The sequence below is a fragment of the Culicoides brevitarsis genome, chromosome 3 (genome assembly GCF_036172545.1).
Source record: "Culicoides brevitarsis isolate CSIRO-B50_1 chromosome 3, AGI_CSIRO_Cbre_v1, whole genome shotgun sequence".
Taxonomy (NCBI): domain Eukaryota; kingdom Metazoa; phylum Arthropoda; class Insecta; order Diptera; family Ceratopogonidae; genus Culicoides; species Culicoides brevitarsis.
Genome location: NC_087087.1, coordinates 35,075,419 through 35,094,099, shown reverse-complemented (window position 1 = coordinate 35,094,099; position 18,681 = coordinate 35,075,419). Strand labels below are relative to the sequence as shown.

The window sequence follows — 18,681 nt, the reverse complement described above, 5'->3', positions numbered from 1 at the left end:
GAGGTCAGGCGATATTCTCATAATTCATGCATTGAACTTCGTCTCATTATGAGAGAAAAATAAAAATATTCATTTGTTTATTATCCCATTTTGTCAAATTAAATCCGCTTTTATGGTAATAAAAGTCATAATGTTAGTGTCAAAACCCACACTCGTGTTGTTCATTTGGATATATGGGTCGTCGTTGTCGGGACGCTTGTTGATGTTCAAAAGGTAACAACAACAACAACGACATGACACTGGTCAAATGTGTTAATCCAAAAATTACACAAAAATTATACGAAGGGCCATACATCACATGATACTCTCTACTACCGATGATGATGATGACGATGTCATTAGCATAGAAAATAAAATTAAATAAAACAAACAAATTACAACCATACAATTTTTTCTCTCTCTCTCTCTCTCTCTGATGTTTTAATAATCATGGGAAATGGGTTACGATTCGGTTTGGTTTGAAATTATGGCGATTTATAGGTCATCTTCTGTCCTTTTTGCCTGTAATTTTTGGTCAATTTGTTTTTTTTGCCAGAAATATCCGGGAACCCTTTTCCTTGCCTTTTCTCACATTATAAATCAAATCCCGATGATTTATTTATTTACTCCGGGAATGATTTATCTTTCATACTTTTATTTTTTTTTTGGAATGTGTTGAAATGTAGTAATAAAGTGCGAAGTAATCTCCTTACAAGTCAAATGACCAGCAGCTGAAATATATGCGATTTGGGTTCAACTCAGAGGATAATGACACAAAAACATACAAACATGATTTTTTTTATGTTGGGATTTGAATGGACTTCAGCGCATTTTAAGTTTTAAATTATGAAAAGGTTTCCGAAATATTTTTAAAAAAATTAAAAAATTGTTATACGAAAGATTTATTAATTTTTAAATTTTTTAAATTTTTACTTTTTTGTTAAAATTATTCTATATTTTATTTTATTTTTTATTTCATTTTTCAAAAAATAATTTTTGAAAAATTATTTATTTATTAAATAAAATTAAATAGGTATAAAAAATTAAATTACATAATTTATTATTTTGAAACAAAATAAAAATTTTTTTTTGACTCCTAAATATTGATTTTTGGCTCGAAATATTCAGCTGCTGAACAGAAAAAAAATTAATTAATTCTTTAAATTTTTTTTATGAATTTTTCTACACAAACATTATTTATTTATGTATTAAATAAAAATAATTAAATTAATTAATTATTTAAAAAAAAAATAATTTCTAAAAATTGTTTTTTGGCTTGAATTTTTCAATTGTTAAACAGAAAATTTTTGATTTTTTTTATTTTTAATTTAATTTTAATTAATTATTAAAAATATTTTATTTAATTTAAAAAAATAATTTTTTAAAAATTTTTCTATTGTTGATAAGAAAAAAAAATTAAAAGACAGACAAAATGCTTTTAAAAATCTTTTTTTTTTTCATTTCAGAAAAGCGTTCAAAAAGGTACAAATGGACAAAGTTTTGACCTTCACAGCATCAGCAGCAACAAACTCTATTAAAATTATGGATTTAGCATTCATGGACATTATAATTGTGTATCTTTTAATCCCCAGTTGTTCTGTATATCTTCTTTAAAGACCTAACGGCAAAATCTACCAGATCGTGTAGCAAGGTACAGTTAATACCCAAATGATTTTTTTTGTGTGCCTCAACAACACGCAAGAACAACAAAAAGGGAAAAGTTTGTCTCCTCGTTGCTTGCATTAGCATCACAATTTATTATCCTTTTTGCACATCACTTAGAACCCTCTCAACACAATAAAAATAATTATAATTCAGCAACAATGCGAGAGACGCACATTTTTAATCCCCAAATGGATTTAACCTCTAAATCTGATTCAGACCTTCTTTTCTCATCGTTTTACTCGATTTTTAGGCAATTGTTTTGTGTGTGTTGTGTCATGCGATCGCCGCCCGCCAGATCTTTTGCGAGGTAAATTAGCGGCAAACGAGGATGTTTTAAAATCTAATAAATTATTTATGCTAAAGACCAATGCATGCGCATTCAGGCAGACGGCATTTATTCTCCCCTTTTAAATATTTATGACACATACACGACGATATAAATATGAATAAATAAAAAGTCAGCAGAATTAAAAGTTTTTCTCGAGCAGCAACAATCGAGCGAGAGATTATGCAGATCTCTGCCCGGTATTATTGTTTAGAAGTTTTAATGAAAATAAAACTCAAACTGTATTAAAATTTCAACAAAAACCAAAAACAACCAGTCGTCTCCATCGTTGTTTGACGAGATGATTGATCAAACCGCATTTCGAGCAAACACTTCATTAGTATCGCAAAAGTGACTTTGATTCACTTCAATTAACACAGAACACCATATTTAGTGCACAAATTTCATTAGTTCCTGCATTTGTTTAGCTTTTACGATTCCTTGAGCAATTTACTCTCGAATTGCGTTTTAATCCATAAATTATACTTGTTTGCCCATCTTTCCTTCGTTCGTTCGTTTGTCATGAATCACAATTTTTTTTAAAGTGTGTGTGTGTTTGTGTAAGAATTTAATGATCATGTATAAATGCTTGTAAGGGAGATGAAGGAAAATGAGGCAGAAATTCCAATAAAAATACCATAAATAATATCTTATGTTCCTTCGTCGTGGTACAGGTACTATTGTTCTCTCGTCGAAAGACATTTCTATATTTTTTGAGTTGAATGTCGTTTTGATGGTCACAAATTTTACGGAAATAAGACAGAAAAGAGGCTCAGGTGAGTTAAAAAAAATTTTTTTTTACATGAAAAAAATTTTTTGTTGTTCAGCATGAAAAGCTTGGTTTTTTAATATTATCAATTGTGAATTTTATTACGACCGATATTTATTGTCACCTACTGAACGTCGAAGGAAAGTTATTTCAATCATAATTGTGGAAAATTGATTGGATTTATGAGTTAAAAAAGGTTTTAATATGATAAAAATATCGCTTTTCTTACATTTTTTTTTTATTGAAAAAATTATGATTCATAACTTTTGAATTAAATAATAATTTTTTTTCTTTAAATTGAATTGATATTTTTCTTCATTTTCCTTTTTTTTCAATTTATTCAAATATTTAAATTTTTTTTTTATAAAAATTTAAAATTTTGATTTTATTTTTTTTTGTGAATTTAAAATTTTTAATTATATTGAAAAATATAAAATTCATAAAAAAAAATTATAAAATATCATTTCATGAAAACTCAATATTTTTTTAATTTTTTTTAGAAAATGAAAAAAAAATTAAATTTTATTTCAATTATTTTTCCAAATGAAAAATTTAATCAAAAAATTAACAAAATATAATCAATTTTCAGTACATTTTGTAAAATAAGCAAATTTATTCTGAATTTATCCTGAAGCATGAAACATTAAAATAATTGCATTATTTTCAGAGAAAATCGTTACAAATCTCAAAACAGAGAAAAAATCTGTTTCCTCATTTACCTGCTTCACGTGATTTGCTGCATAAGCAACAATCTTCCTACTAATAAAAAATGTATATTTATCCTTCCTCTCGACACAACTCTCGACGTATAATACCTAAACCTGATGAAATAATGACTTTGGTTAAGAAAATTTTATTATCACAAAAAAGGAAGAAAACGGAGAAACGATGAGACAAAGTTTGCTGTTAATTTGTATACTTTTCAAAAAACAATTCCTCTGCGTTTTATCTGCTCCAAAAAAGGGGATAATACACGAAAGTAATCATTTGTTTCATCTTCTACGCACCGAAAAACAAATTGTGGAACGAACAATTTTCAACACTCACTAAAACAAATTCGGAACAATGATTTTCCTCTCCTCAAAATTTAAATTGAAACAAATTTAAATTATTTTATCTCTCTCTCATCATTCAATTGTGAGTTTTGTGTATGTTATTGTAAAGTTTGTTGTTGAACAAGAAAACGAGAAGCATTTGTCGAAAACTGTTTCACTAATAAAATTTTTTTTCTTGAAACTTGATACTCTGCCGAGAAATAAAAGAGCAAAATCAATTGTTCAAGAAATCAAATTTAATCATCGAGCTCCGTTCGAGAGAGAATTAAACAATTGAAAACAAATGAAATAAAAAAAAACAAACAAATTTTACGAAAACGACGACGACTCTAATTGTATTTAATCAAAAATTTGCCATTGAAGTATGGGGAAAAGTTGTTGTTTGAATAATCGCCGCCAGCAATTAAAAGTTATTCGTTGTGTTTTTCGGGCTGCACGGCGCTTCTTATTATATTCCCATCCATTGTGCACGTTTGGGAGATGAGATGACGACGACGAAGAAGATTGTTAGTTTTTCGAATTGAATTGGTGTTGAATTTTAATGACATTGGGGATGGCGGCAAATTTCTTCTTGTTTTTTTTTTTCGGTAATGATCTGATTATGACGGAGCACGAGAGAGATAGAGAGGAAAAGGTGTGCATTGTATATTCTAATTAAAATCCTCTGCAGTCCATTTGCAAACACGCAACCACACACATGCCGCCCGTTTAATTAATGATTTAATAATATACCGCACAAATCAATGCCCCTATAATTAAATACATTATGCAGATAATTCCAGCAGAATGTAGCGAAATGGAGTCTACATTAAATTAACGCACTCATTGGCACCAATTATCCTCTTTCTCTCGACCCGTTGTTTTGCCTGCTAATATGCAACAGCCACTATCACCTTTTTTTTCGTTGCGTGCTTTCAGACACAGATTTAATTAGATTGCAATTTTGCATGAAAATTAAAGAAGGAAAAAATCGATTCGACTTTTTTTTCTCTCTGCCAAAATTTCATGCGATGGTAATTTCATTCATTTTTTATGCTGGACAGGTGTTGAATCTGCTTATGTAATTATCTCGGCGTGTCTGTCTAACAGCAACGCGTTGGTCAAGGCAAAATTTTGATGAAAAAAAAAACGGGGCGGAAGTTTGCCACGTTTTATGTAAAAGGATGTTTCGCAACGCATTATCTCTTAATTTAAGGTTGTGAAAAGGAAACATTTTTTTTTGCTTTTTACATTGAATCATTTTTTGAGTAAAATTTAATTTTTTTTTTAAATAATGAAATTCGTAGAAAAATTAGCCTTTATGTGTCATGTGAAAATTGCACAAAAATAAATATCTGGAGGCGATTGGTTTTTTATGTCATATTTTTTTGATGAAATATAAACAAGTAATCCTTTATATGGGGAAAAAATCAACAACCATCGATAAAAATGAATTTCCCGTGGGATCTGTTTCTATTATTATTATTATTATTTTATTGAGTATAAAAATAAATTTACATTAAAATTTTTTTTTGAGAAATTCGAAATTTTTTAAGTATGTAAGTAAAGTAAGTAAAAAAAAGTAAGATGAAATTTGAAAAATTTTTATTTATTTTTTTAATTATTTAAATTTTTTAATTAAAAATAATATTTAAAAAAATATTTAAAATTGTTTATATTTTTTTAACAAATATTTTCAAGCTTATTAATAGGTCATTTCAAAAATATTTATTTTTAATAAAAATTTAAAAATAATTTAATTAAAAATTTTTTAAAATTTTTATTAAATTAAAAATTTATTATTTTTTATATTTTTTTTTTTTAATAAAAATTCATTTTTTTTAAATAAAATTTAAAAATGCGCTTAAGTCGATTTTTTTAAATTTTTAATAAATGTGTTAAAGCTTATTTATATGTCATCTCGAAAACAACACAATAAAATTGAATTTTCCTTATTAAAATAAATTCAACATTATTGGGACCTCATATACAAGCGAAAAAATTGGTTTCATCATTCACGGAAAATAATGAGCATCACAAAGTATGCTCGCATATTTATTTAAATAATGAATGACAAATGACGTCGCAGTATACATATTTGCTCATTTTGTTCCACAAAACATGAAAAAAATGAAATTTGCGTACATAATATCATATTAAAGTATCTTTCAATCTTCGTTCGTCTCAAAATATTTTATTACGTAAAGAAACATGCAGACAAAAGACAATTTTGTATACCAAAAAAGTTGAAAGTTTTTTTTTTTTGAATATGTCGAGAAAAGCGTAATTTTGTGAGAATAATTTTCGGAGGGTGACGCGTTGATATGAATGAAAATCAAAATTAATTGTTCATAAATTTCCGCTTTTAATGTCTTTTATGTGGAAAAATACTAATTTAGGTCAAAATTATTGTTAAAAATTTTTGACAGTAACAAGTCGTAAATTTTGGAATGGAGACGCCTTGTTCACTGAAATACTCATAAGCTGCTCTAAAAAGTAATAATAAAGTGAAATTAATCCCTCTAAAAGGGGACTCTTCGTTATTTATTGCGGGATACCGAAATTTTTTTGTGTCAATTAAGCACTTTTACGCTTAATCACCCATTTATTGAAATTGAAATTCATCCTTGGTCAGTTTTGTTTACAGAGCGTGTGAAGCGAACTTTTTAATAATCATAATATTTGTAAATTGCTTCATTTAATCATCATTAATTTATTTTTTCTACCTTTTTTTTTGGGATTTTTTATTTTATGTGAGAAAGATAGGCCAGCTAACAAAAAATTCATTTCGATTATGAATCATTCGTAAAATTGTTAAAATTGTCTTAACTAATCTCGCGTTGATGTTTTTGGCTTTTTCAGCTATTCGAACTTTTTTAAAATACTTTTTTAAAAGCTTTAATTTTTAGTATTTTTTAAAATTAAAAGATAAAAAAAAGATAAATTTCAAATATTTTTTTTTTTAATTTTTTTTTTAATAAATTAGATAATAATTTTCGTTATTCATAATTTTTATGAGGCAGCCTGTGAGAAAGAATTTTTTTTTTAGAATTAAAATAAATAATATAGTTAGTAATTATTATCGAAGGGATATAAACGAATTTTTGTGTTAAAAGAAAAAAAATGAAAGGGAACAAAGAGTCCTTGATCAATAACAAAGTTTTTGTTTGTCTTTCTTTTCTATGAAGAAAAAGGAGCAAAAAAAGGGATAAATTTCAAGATAAACATTTCTAACGACGCATTATTAATTTTATCGCTCACTTATCCTTGCCATCCATCCATCATAAAGCATCATTTTTGACCTCGTCATAATCATCAAGAAAATAATTTTTTAAGTTATTGTACCCTTTTGTGTGCCTTTTTTTGTTGTTCATGCCTTTCTTCGTTTTTAGTGGTTTTGCGCGGCAACTACAACGATAGCTGAAGGGGCAGAAATGATTATTTTGATACAAAAAGCTGTTACGCGCTACAAGAAAAGTAAAAAAAAGTGGGTAACAATTAAGGTATGCTTTCTTTATCTTTTGTGTTTTCATTTTGTGCTTATCTCGAAGAAATGTAAATGAAAGCTAATTGTAAGCGGTGAGCGGTTTTAATTAATGGTGTTTCGCGTTATTATCATTTTTTTTTTAGATTTTTTTGATTGTTTGTTGTCACGATGAACGAGATATTTACACGGAAAAACTCTATTATAGCGAGACAAAGTCATTGCACGGATTCGTGCCAACAGGTGGGGGTAATGGTAACGTTGATATGGGAATTTCCTTGCCGAACGTCGAGATTTTGGTTTGTGGTTGCGACGGCATGGGCGGCGGCGGCGGATCAGGTAAACACGAAGCGCCGCATTCCTCTTCCTCGATAATCGTGTCTTCGCACAGAATGGTATTGCCGCCCGCTGTAACGCGTCTTCCCATATTATCGTAGTTGAGACATAAGGCTAAGGATGCATTTTCGCATGCGGCATGGTATTCGGATTCCTTTTGACGACATGCGAGACAAACTTGTGACGGATCGCCGCCAACTTCTTCGGGCGTCGGATAAACTTGTTCAACGGGCTCCGTGAGCGTCGTTTCCGCCGATTGTGAATTGGTGGGAATTTGCGACACGGGTAAAATTGTTGCGGGAAGGGCAATTGCTGCGTTGTTAGGCACGTGCTGTCTCCCAACTGCGGGACGCGGTAAAGTAGCGTATGACGAAACATTCACAGGAACGAATTTTCCCGCAGCTGCAGCTCCCGCTTTCATCCGTTTCGGGATATTCAGCAGATCCGGATACATATCGACATGCGGAGACTCGTTGATGGCATCTTGCGTTAACGATACTGATATGAAAATATTGCCGTAGGGCGTCGTTGGTACGACATTCGAACGAAATTCCGGAGGCGGCGGAAATACTCCCACGTTCAGCGGGAACTCTTCGTTGCGCGCAATATTTTCGATGGTTATCTGAACGGGCTCCAATGCGATAATGGAGTCAGTTTTTGCCGTACTTGGCGTATTCACAATTTCACTTGAGTCCTGTTTATCCTGTGTCGTTATACTTAAATCTAGCAATTTCTTTTCTTGGTCATTAAAGCTTACACTATTCTTTATGTTGTTTTTCTTCCGTCTACGACGCATCGTAAACTTCTTACATATACAAATGGAAATTGATATGAACATGAGGGCGAAAATGGAGCCGAAAATTCCGACAATTAGGCCAAAATACCAGAACGTTTCGGGCGTGCGTATCAGAATGGGCCCCGCTATTTCCGGCAAAATTAAGCTAAAATTCTTATGTACAAACCCAAATTTATTTTGGGCGGAGCACGTGTAAATGCCCGCATCGTATGACGTCAAATTAAACAGCGTCAAATTACTCCAAAGCTCATCGCTTCCAATTTTCTCTTCTTCAATGCGAACCGTTTCACTTTCACTGCCATCTATCATCTTCCCGTTGATATCCCAAATGATTGTTGGCAAAGGTTCGCCATGTGTCACACACTTGTACGTCGTATTTAATCCGACATCTTCGACCTGATATTCGTCTCGCAGCACTTCTATCGTTGGCGGGCATCCAAAGTCATCCGCATCGATTGTTTCCCATTTTTTATCCTTCAACACGGCGGGTTCGTGACACTTTAACGATGGAAATCCGCCCCGTTTGTTATACCAAACTTTAAAACGCTTCAACGTACAATCACAATTCCATGGATTTTCTTCGAGAATGAGCGTTTTTAGGTTTTTCATGTGATTGAACACGTGTTCGGGTAAGTTACTTAACGCATTTTGCTTTAAATTCAAATATTCTAATAAATCTAGGTTGCTGAATGCCGTTTCGTGGATATTTTGCAATTTGCACGCTTCCATCTCGAGATTTCTGAAATACGGCAAAATTGGAAATTGATCGGCAACCAATTCCTTAATGGGATTCCCTGACATTAGTAAGATCCTTAGTCTATCGTTACCGCTAAACGTTTGTTTGTCTATCGATTCGATCAGGTTGTAGCTTAGATCTATTTCAACTAAAATTTTTAAATCTTTGAAGGATTCGCGATGCACCCAACGGATGCCCGTGTTGCGCAGATGAATTTTTTGCAAGTTGATGAGACGCAAAGTTGTGAATTCTTCGCGATGTAAATGGGAGATGTTGTTGCCGTTCAGCATGAGGACTTGTAGTTCGGTCGATAAGTTGCTCGGGATTTGCGTGAGATTCAAATTGTTGCATACTGCTGACTTTTTTCCGTTACTCCATTTGCAATGACAAATTGATGGGCAGCTGGCGGTCCAATCATCGCATAATGTTGATGTTATTATGATTAGAAATACTGCAAAGAGAGAAAAAAAAGAAAAAATCATTAGAAATGTGATTCGACAATAAACCGACAGCAAGATCTTTCGATCCAATGACAATCAATTTAATAAATAAAAATAAGTAGGTTGTAAAAAATGCATATAAAACAGCCTCGTTACTCGAACGGCTCGAGAGATTGTCGAAGACGAGGCGAAATCGAACCACAATGACATCAATAACAAACAAAACAAGCTGCTTAAATCCATGATCATAAATTATGCGAAGAGGAGACTATAAAGACTCTTCTTCTTCGTTCGATACAAAATCGAAAAAATTCATTCTTTATGCTGTTGAGGAGGAGCTTTTATGGAAAAACACACAATTGAATATTGTTTTCGAGTTGTTGTTCTCGTGTTGTCGCATCTCCTGTTTTTTTCTTTGCACAGAGGGAAAAAAAATTGGAACGACAACATTCACTTGAACAAGAGCAAATTGTGGATAAATGAGATTTAACCATGAGATTTAACATGCAAGATGCACATAAATATGTAAAGACGGCGGTGATAATGAAATTTATTGACATGTTGTTGTTGTTGTTTTAATATTTTCCGACCTATTTCTTCTCTGCTGCTTCTTTTGGATGTCAAAACCAACCAAATTATGAACACATGTTTCGTTCTCCAAAAATTACTCATCGGGCATTAATTTACTAAAAGTTAAAAGTTTTCTTGTGAAATTATGTTCGCACATGTCGTCGTAATGTTTTTCTTGCCGGCGACAAAGAACAAACAAAAAAATGAAATAATATCATAAAAATGAAGACGACATGCAAGATACAAAATTCATTGACTCGGAAAATGTTTCGTCCTCACTTTGTTGAGAGTTTACTCCAATAGACAAACTTTAGTACAACACATTATTTTATTTTTACACAATTCTGCTTTACTCTTTCTTTTTTGTCATAATAAAATATTTAAGGCTGTTGCAAATTATTTTTTTTAGGTTTTGTTGAAGTTTTCATTAAAAAAAAAATTTTATAAAAATTTTCATTAAAAAAAAAATTTTATACAAATTTTCATATTTATCATTTTTTAGGTTTAAGAACAATCAAATATTTTTTTACGTATTTTTTACGTATTTTTTTACGTATTTTTTACGTATTTTTTATTTTTAAATTTTTGAGCTTATGATTCATCGAAAAGACATTCAAACAAAATTTTCGTAATTTTTCATCAACTTTAACCTTAAAAATCAAAAAAAATATTGAAAACATGTAAAGTTGAAAAAAAAATCATTTACAAAAATCTTGAGCGAAATATTTATTTCATGAAAATTCAATAAAATTCAACATATATGCGAAAATTGAAAAAAAAAAAAATAAAATTTAATTTAGAAAATTAAATTGAAGATTCAAAAAAAAAAAAAAATAAGAATTTTTAAAAATTATTGAAATTGAACTAATTTTTAATTTTAAAAAAAAACTTATTTTATAAAAATTATTTAAATTAATTAATTTATTTATAATTTAATAAAATTTTAAAAAAATTAACATAAGTGCGAAAATTTTAAAAAAATATTAAAATTGAATTAAAAAAAAATAAAGATTTAAAAAAATTAAATTAAAGGTTAAAAAAGATCTATAATGAAAAAAAATTAAAATTAAAGTTTAATAATTTTTTTAAAATTTGAAATTGTTAAAAAAATTATAAAAATTGAAATAAATTAAAGTGTTCAAAAAAGTTTGAAAAAAAAAATTATTCCATATAAAAATTTCGGAATTGAAACAAAAAAAAATCGTATCAGCCTAAAATACTTTATAACCGATGTTTAAAATCCGTATATAACACACCGAAAGAAAGAAAATCACTCCCCATTCATTCACTTCTTCATTCATTATACAATTATTTTATGCATACAAAAAATTGGCTGCTCACATGCTGACTTGCTCTTTTGTTGTTTCGAGTTTTTCCATCTCTCTCTTTCGCTGAGTTTTAGCATTGTTGTAACATGGGGGTAACAGTTGATGTTGAAGTCGCCCGTACCCGAAAAAGATGATAAAAGTTGTTCAGACAGTTTTTTTCCTCTTCAGAGATTGTTGAGTAACCGAGCGCAAGTAAAATTGAGTTCAGTCTGCTTGTCTATGATTTATGTCTTCTGCAATAATTTTATAATACTTTTCTTTTTACTCATTCATTTAGCAGCAGACAACTCTCTCGAAGAAGGAGAAAAAAAGAGTTCTACGGTTCTTAACCCTTTCTGTGTTTTACGACGAAACTGATGTAAATTTGTAGCGATGACCTGCTGTTCCATTCTGCTCTTTGCTCCGAGACAATTTTCTCGCATAAAATTTTATTGACATGCAAATGACAATGGCGACTACTTGAGTGTCGTTAAACTTTTTTTTTACACTTCCCCCGAATGCAATAATGGTTTTTCTGTTGGCCCCTAAATTGCCGAGGTTTATTGGGGCGGAAAATTTTTTGCGTTTCCGTAATTGACGGGCTTTTATCTACTTCGACAACGCAACTCGTTCGTCGTCTCACACCCCGAAAAACGACGGAAATTCACATAACTCACGGACAGTAAGTTTCGCAAGTCGTATAAAAAGCGTACTAAAGCGGAAAACTTGCGGATCATTTATGGAGCAGGCAGCAAAAACCGAAAAAAGAGAGAAACAAACGACACTTATAAAGATAATAATAATAATAAAGTTACTTGTGTGTGTTGTTCATTTGATCTGAAAGCAGCAAAGCACAAAAAAACGGAGACAACATAAACGAGTGTCATGGATTGAATTATATATCCGACATATTTTTCCCGCAATATTTGTGACATTTATGCGGTTCAAAGTTTTTATTACTATGTCGTTATATTTGGGTCATGAACCCTCGCCGCCATTCGAATTTCACGTCATTCATTTCCCTAGATGCTGTTTATGTGCTGTGTGACATGTTGGTATCGACGCAATAAAAATCCGGCAGTAAAAACGCCCGAACTTGGCTGATAATCAAATCAATTAGAGCTCATCACTTCATTACTTATTTCGGCTCGCACGCAATCTTCGTGCCAATAATTACTCCGTGGATATTCTTTTATCGTTTATTACATCCTTCTGTGTTGCTCTGATTAAATATTAAAAAAGTTTTTTTTTGCGAATAAACCGAGGAACCATTTTTGCTCGTAAAAGATGTAATTGTATGCAAATAAAAAATGGTTTTACGGCATTTCTTATATTTTCGTTTAATTGACTGACGGGCGAGTGCGAGAACAGAGGCGTTTTTGGGAGTGTCAATGGCAGATTAGCAGATCATTAAGGCTGAGCAAAAATTTTTGTTTTAGAAAAGTAATTAAACGAAAAATGTTTTTTGTTGATATTTGGCTATAGAACTTTCGCTTCTTTAGATGAGGCTTATTAGATAAAAATAATTAGCTTGAAATACTTTCAATTATTTTTGACGAATTTAAAGTTTTGAAGGAAAAAATCAAACTCGTAAGGTAAGAAATAATTCTTTTTTTTATTAAATTTTTTTGAAATAAGTTTTTCACTCAAGATTTTTGTAAAAAATTAATGATTTTTTTTTTCAATTTGTATTCAACAATTTTTTTTTTGATTTTAAGCTTGAAATTGATCAAAAAATAAAAAAAATATTTTACTGTTTGAGGATTTTTTGCTTAAAAATTGAAAAATTAAAAAATAAGTAAAAAAAGGTAAACAAAAATATTTAAAGGTAAAAAATTGATAAATATTAAAATTTTACCTTAAAAAACTTAAAATTTAAAATTATTAAAATAAAAAAATATTAATTAAAAAATTTATTATTTTTTTTTTATTTTTTATTAACATTTTTTTTTGAAATTTAATTTTTTGTTTAAAATTTTTTTAAAAAATTAATTTTAATAATTTTCGACAAATTTTGAGTTTTGAAAGAAAAAATCAAAAATCAATTCAGGAAAATAATTCACGAGAAATGTAAGGTAAGAAAATTAATATTTTATTAAATTTAAATTTGAAAAATTAATTTTAAGATTTTTTTTTATTTTGAAGCTTGAGTCAAAGAATTAATAAAATATCGAGTAAAATGACTCAAAATAGGAGCAAAAAGGTATTTTAGCTTGAAATTTTCAAGAATTATAAGTAAGTTTATGATTTTTCTTTTCTGACTTTCAATTTTTAATATTTTTTTAAACTTTTTTTAAAAGTTTTATATTTCGATATCTTTTCAGAGTTTCTTGGAACGTTAGATAATTGAATTACTCTTTATGGATGAAAAATTATGAAGAAACCTCGAAACATCAATACTCAATGATGGAATCCAGAATTAATGGACGACGTAACTGACGTTTAACTTTGTGAAAATTAAAAAAAAAACTTTCTCTTTTGCAAAAAAAGCTCATCGTGCCTTTTTTTTCAGATATTCACGCAAATACAAACAATTTAAATTCCGCATACCTCATCACCTCGCCACACAACCTACCTGTGCGCATAAAAAATATGTTATTACAGCTCCATCGCTTCAACCGTAACCCATAATAAAAATACTGCAGCAGCTTATTAAAATCAATAAATCAAAAAAAAAAAAGAGAGAGAGCAAAGAATTTGTTGTTGTGAGCGAGCAAAACTTTTTTTTTTTGCAAAATACTTGTGCTATCATCACTCATATCATCATCGTTCATCCGTTGTTGGAAAGACGAAAAAGAATCATCGAAATGATTGTGCGTTTTTATTATTTTCCTCGGCATTTGAGGTTAAAGATGAATGTTGGTCGTGGTTGTATGAAAAACTAATCAACAATGTAACAACATCTGAGGAGAACTTTAATGGCCTTATGTAGGCGAAACGTAAATTGAATCAATATGGTAAATTGTTATTGCTTTATATTGTTAGGTTGCTGCCGAGAACGAGGGAGAGAAAACAGAATATTTGATGATGACGATGAAAAATGCGGTTAGTTCGAGAAAAAGTCTTAAAAATAAATGGAAATTAGACCATTATTTTATAGCAATATTAAGACTTGAGCTGATTCTATTATTGAATTTTCTTTGATTTTTGAATATTTTTGTTTTTTTTTTCGAAACACGCATCGGTTGATCCCAAATAACGTATGAACAATTGACAGGATGATGTAAATGAGACAAAAGAAAGATTTTAGATCACGAATTTGGATATTGGCAACAAAAAACGACTTTTGAGGGTAATTTCAATTCTAAAAAAAAGGGTTAATGAATGGAAATGACATCTTTTTTTGACTTCCTCGAGCAATGGCAAATGTTGGAGCGAATTCTCACGCATCAAAGTGTTGCTTTTGGGATGAAAAACGTATTCCTGTATATATTTTGGACAAATTAGGTACGAAAAATATTTAAAAATGCATTCGCGTGGGCGTTTTTATTGAAATATTACAATTATGATGAGATTTTAAAGGACATGGCGCTAAAAATGGAAATTCCGAAGCTTTAACAGCTCAAGTAGATTCATAATTATGAAATTTTTAGAAATATTACAAAATGACTTATAAAAATCAAGTAAACTTGGATCAATAAACTATATCTGTGACGTTATCTCATCAAATTTTGATAATTTATTGATTAATTTTGTCGCGGAATTGAAAATTATTCGTTTCTAAACAAGTTATTAGTTACAAGTTACAAGAGCAAATTTTATCAAAAAATTTGTGAAAAAAAACTTTATTTTCACTTTCAGCTATAAAATTTAGGTTAAAAAATTATTTTGGATGGTTCATAACGATTTTTCATATTAATTAGAAAAAGCGTTATAGGCCTCATAACGTTATTTAGTTTTCATTAGGGCTCTCTTACAAAATTTTGAAAGTTGAGCTAGATCATCGTTCTCCGGCTCAAATTGAAGGTTTTGATGTTAGAAACAACTTTTGTTTTGGACTTTTTCTAAATTTTGCGTTTTCGATGTACAGGAGCCATTTAAAGATGTTAGCGAAAAAAATTGATGAAAAAAAATTTAAGTCAAAATCCTCTTATTATGAGGGCTCACATACCGATTTTTCAAAATTAAGCTAGATCACGGTTCTCCGTCTCAAAATGAAGGTTTTGATGTTAGAAACAACTTTTGTTTTGGACTTTTTCTAAATTTTGCGTTTTCGATGTACAGGAGCCATTTAAAGATGTTAGCGAAAAAAATTGATGAAAAAAAATTTAAGTCAAAATCCTCTTATTATGAGGGCTCACATACCGATTTTTCAAAATTAAGCTAGATCACGGTTCTCCGTCTCAAAATGAAGGTTTTGATGTTAGAAACAACTTTTGTTTTGGACTTTTTCTAAATTTTGCGTTTTCGATGTACAGGAGCCATTTAAAGATGTTAGCGAAAAAAATTGATGAAAAAAAATTTAAGTCAAAATCCTCTTATTATGAGGGCTCACATACCGATTTTTCAAAATTAAGCTAGATCACGGTTCTCCGTCTCAAAATGAAGGTTTTGATGTTAGAAACAACTTTTGTTTTGGACTTTTTCTAAATTTTGCGTTTTCGATGTACAGGAGCCATTAAAAGATGTTAGCAAAAAAAAATTGATGAAAAAAAATTTAAGTCAAAATCCTCTTATTATGAGGGCTCACATACCGATTTTTCAAAATTAAGCTAGATCACGGTTCTCCGTCTCAAAATGAAGGTTTTGATGTTAGAAACAACTTTTGTTTTGGACTTTTTCTAAATTTTGCGTTTTCGATGTACAGGAGCCATTTAAAGATGTTAGCAAAAAAAAATTGATGAAAAAAAAATTAAGTCAAAATCCTCTTATTATGAGGGCTCACATACCGATTTTTCAAAATTAAGCTAGATCACGGTTCTCCGTCTCAAAATGAAGGTTTTGATGTTAGAAACAACTTTTGTTTTGGACTTTTTCTAAATTTTGCGTTTTCGATGTACAGGAGCCATTTAAAGATGTTAGCGAAAAAAATTGATTAAAAAAAAATTTAAGTCAAAATCCTCTTATTATGAGGGCTCACATACCGATTTTTCAAAATTAAGCTAGATCACGGTTCTCCGTCTCAAAATGAAGGTTTTGATGTTAGAAACAACTTTTGTTTTGGACTTTTTCTAAATTTTGCGTTTTCGATGTACAGGAGCCATTTAAAGATGTTAGCGAAAAAAATTGATGAAAAAAAAATTAAGTCAAAATCCTCTTATTATGAGGGCTCACATACCGATTTTTCAAAATTAAGCTAGATCACGGTTCTCCGTCTCAAAATGAAGGTTTTGATGTTAGAAACAACTTTTGTTTTGGACTTTTTCTAAATTTTGCGTTTTCGATGTACAGGAGCCATTTAAAGATGTTAGCGAAAAAAATTGATGAAAAAAAAATTAAGTCAAAATCCTCTTATTATGAGGGCTCACATACCGATTTTTCAAAATTAAGCTAGATCACGGTTCTCCGTCTCAAAATGAAGGTTTTGATGTTAGAAACAACTTTTGTTTTGGACTTTTTCTAAATTTTGCGTTTTCGATGTACAGGAGCCATTTAAAGATGTTAGCAAAAAAAATTGATGAAAAAAAAATTAAGTCAAAATCCTCTTATTATGAGGGCTCACATACCGATTTTTCAAAATTAAGCTAGATCACGGTTCTCCGTCTCAAAATGAAGGTTTTGATGTTAGAAACAACTTTTGTTTTGGACTTTTTCTAAATTTTGCGTTTTCGATGTACAGGAGCCATTTAAAGATGTTAGCGAAAAAAATTGATTGAAAAAAAATTTAAGTCAAAATCCTCTTATTATGAGGGCTCACATACCGATTTTTCAAAATTAAGCTAGATCACGGTTCTCCGTCTCAAAATGAAGGTTTTGATGTTAGAAACAACTTTTGTTTTGGACTTTTTCTAAATTTTGCGTTTTCGATGTACAGGAGCCATTTAAAGATGTTAGCGAAAAAAATTGATGAAAAAAAATTTAAGTCAAAATCCTCTTATTATGAGGGCTCACATACCGATTTTTCAAAATTAAGCTAGATCACGGTTCTCCGTCTCAAAATGAAGGTTTTGATGTTAGAAACAACTTTTGTTTTGGACTTTTTCTAAATTTTGCGTTTTCGATGTACAGGAGCCATTTAAAGATGTTAGCGAAAAAAATTGATGAAAAAAAATTTAAGTCAAAATCCTCTTATTATGAGGGCTCACATACCGATTTTTCAAAATTAAGCTAGATCACGGTTCTCCGTCTCAAAATGAAGGTTTTGATGTTAGAAACAACTTTTGTTTTGGACTTTTTCTAAATTTTGCGTTTTCGATGTACAGGAGCCATTTAAAGATGTTAGCGAAAAAAATTGATTGAAAAAAATTTAAGTCAAAATCCTCTTATTATGAGGGCTCACATACGGATTTTTCAAAATTAAGCTAGATCACGGTTCTCCGTCTCAAAATGAAGGTTTTGATGTTAGAAACAACTTTTGTTTTGGACTTTTCTAAATTTTGCGTTTTCGATGTACAGGAGCCATTTAAAGAGTTAGCAAAAAAAAAATGATCAAAAAAAATTTAAGTCAAAATCCTCTTATTATGAGGGCTCACATACCGATTTTTCAAAATTAAGCTAGATCACGGTTCTCCGTCTCAAAATGAAGGTTTTGATGTTAGAAACAACTTTTGTTTTGGACTTTTTCTAAATTTTGCGTTTTCGATGTACAGGAGCCATTTAAAGATGTTAGCGAAAAAAATTGATGAAAAAAAATTTAAGTCAAAATCCTCTTATTATGAGGGCTCACATACCGATTTTTCAAAATTAAGCTAGATCACGGTTCTCCGTCTCAAAATGAAGGTTTTGATGTTAGAAACAACTTTTGTTTTGGACTTTTTCTAAATTTTGCGTTTTCGATGTACAGGAGCCATTTAAAGATGTTAGCGAAAAAAATTGATTGAAAAAAATTTAAGTCAAAATCCTCTTATTATGAGGGCTCACATACCGATTTTTCAAAATTAAGCTAGATCACGGTTCTCCGTCTCAAAATGAAGGTTTTGATGTTAGAAACAACTTTTGTTTTGGACTTTTTCTAAATTTTGCGTTTTCGATGTACAGGAGCCATTTAAAGATGTTAGCGAAAAAAATTGATGAAAAAAAAATTTAAGTCAAAATCCTCTTATTATGAGGGCTCACATACCGATTTTTCAAAATTAAGCTA

The 18,681-nt window shown here is 30.0% G+C and overlaps 1 protein-coding gene across 1 annotated transcript; it reads right to left on the bottom strand.

The window, feature by feature from the left end:
• Positions 1 to 7,458: 7,458 nt before the first annotated feature.
• LOC134835558 (uncharacterized) lies at positions 7,459 to 11,539 on the bottom strand. The gene is made up of 2 exons (XM_063850437.1): positions 11,476 to 11,539; positions 7,459 to 9,575 (listed from the first exon to the last, which is right to left on the bottom strand). Exons 1-2 carry the CDS (start codon positions 11,537 to 11,539, stop codon positions 7,459 to 7,461), a joined length of 2,181 nt encoding a protein of 726 aa, XP_063706507.1.
• Positions 11,540 to 18,681: the final 7,142 nt, after the last annotated feature.

Coding starts and splice junctions, on each gene's coding strand:
- LOC134835558 (XM_063850437.1), bottom strand. CDS start 11,539: ATGCTAAAACTCAGCGAAAGAGAGAGATGGAAAAACTCGAAACAACAA. Junction 9,576..11,475: donor ACAAAAGAGCAAGTCAGCAT/GTGAGCAGCCAA, acceptor CTCTCTTTGCAG/TATTTCTAATCATAATAACA.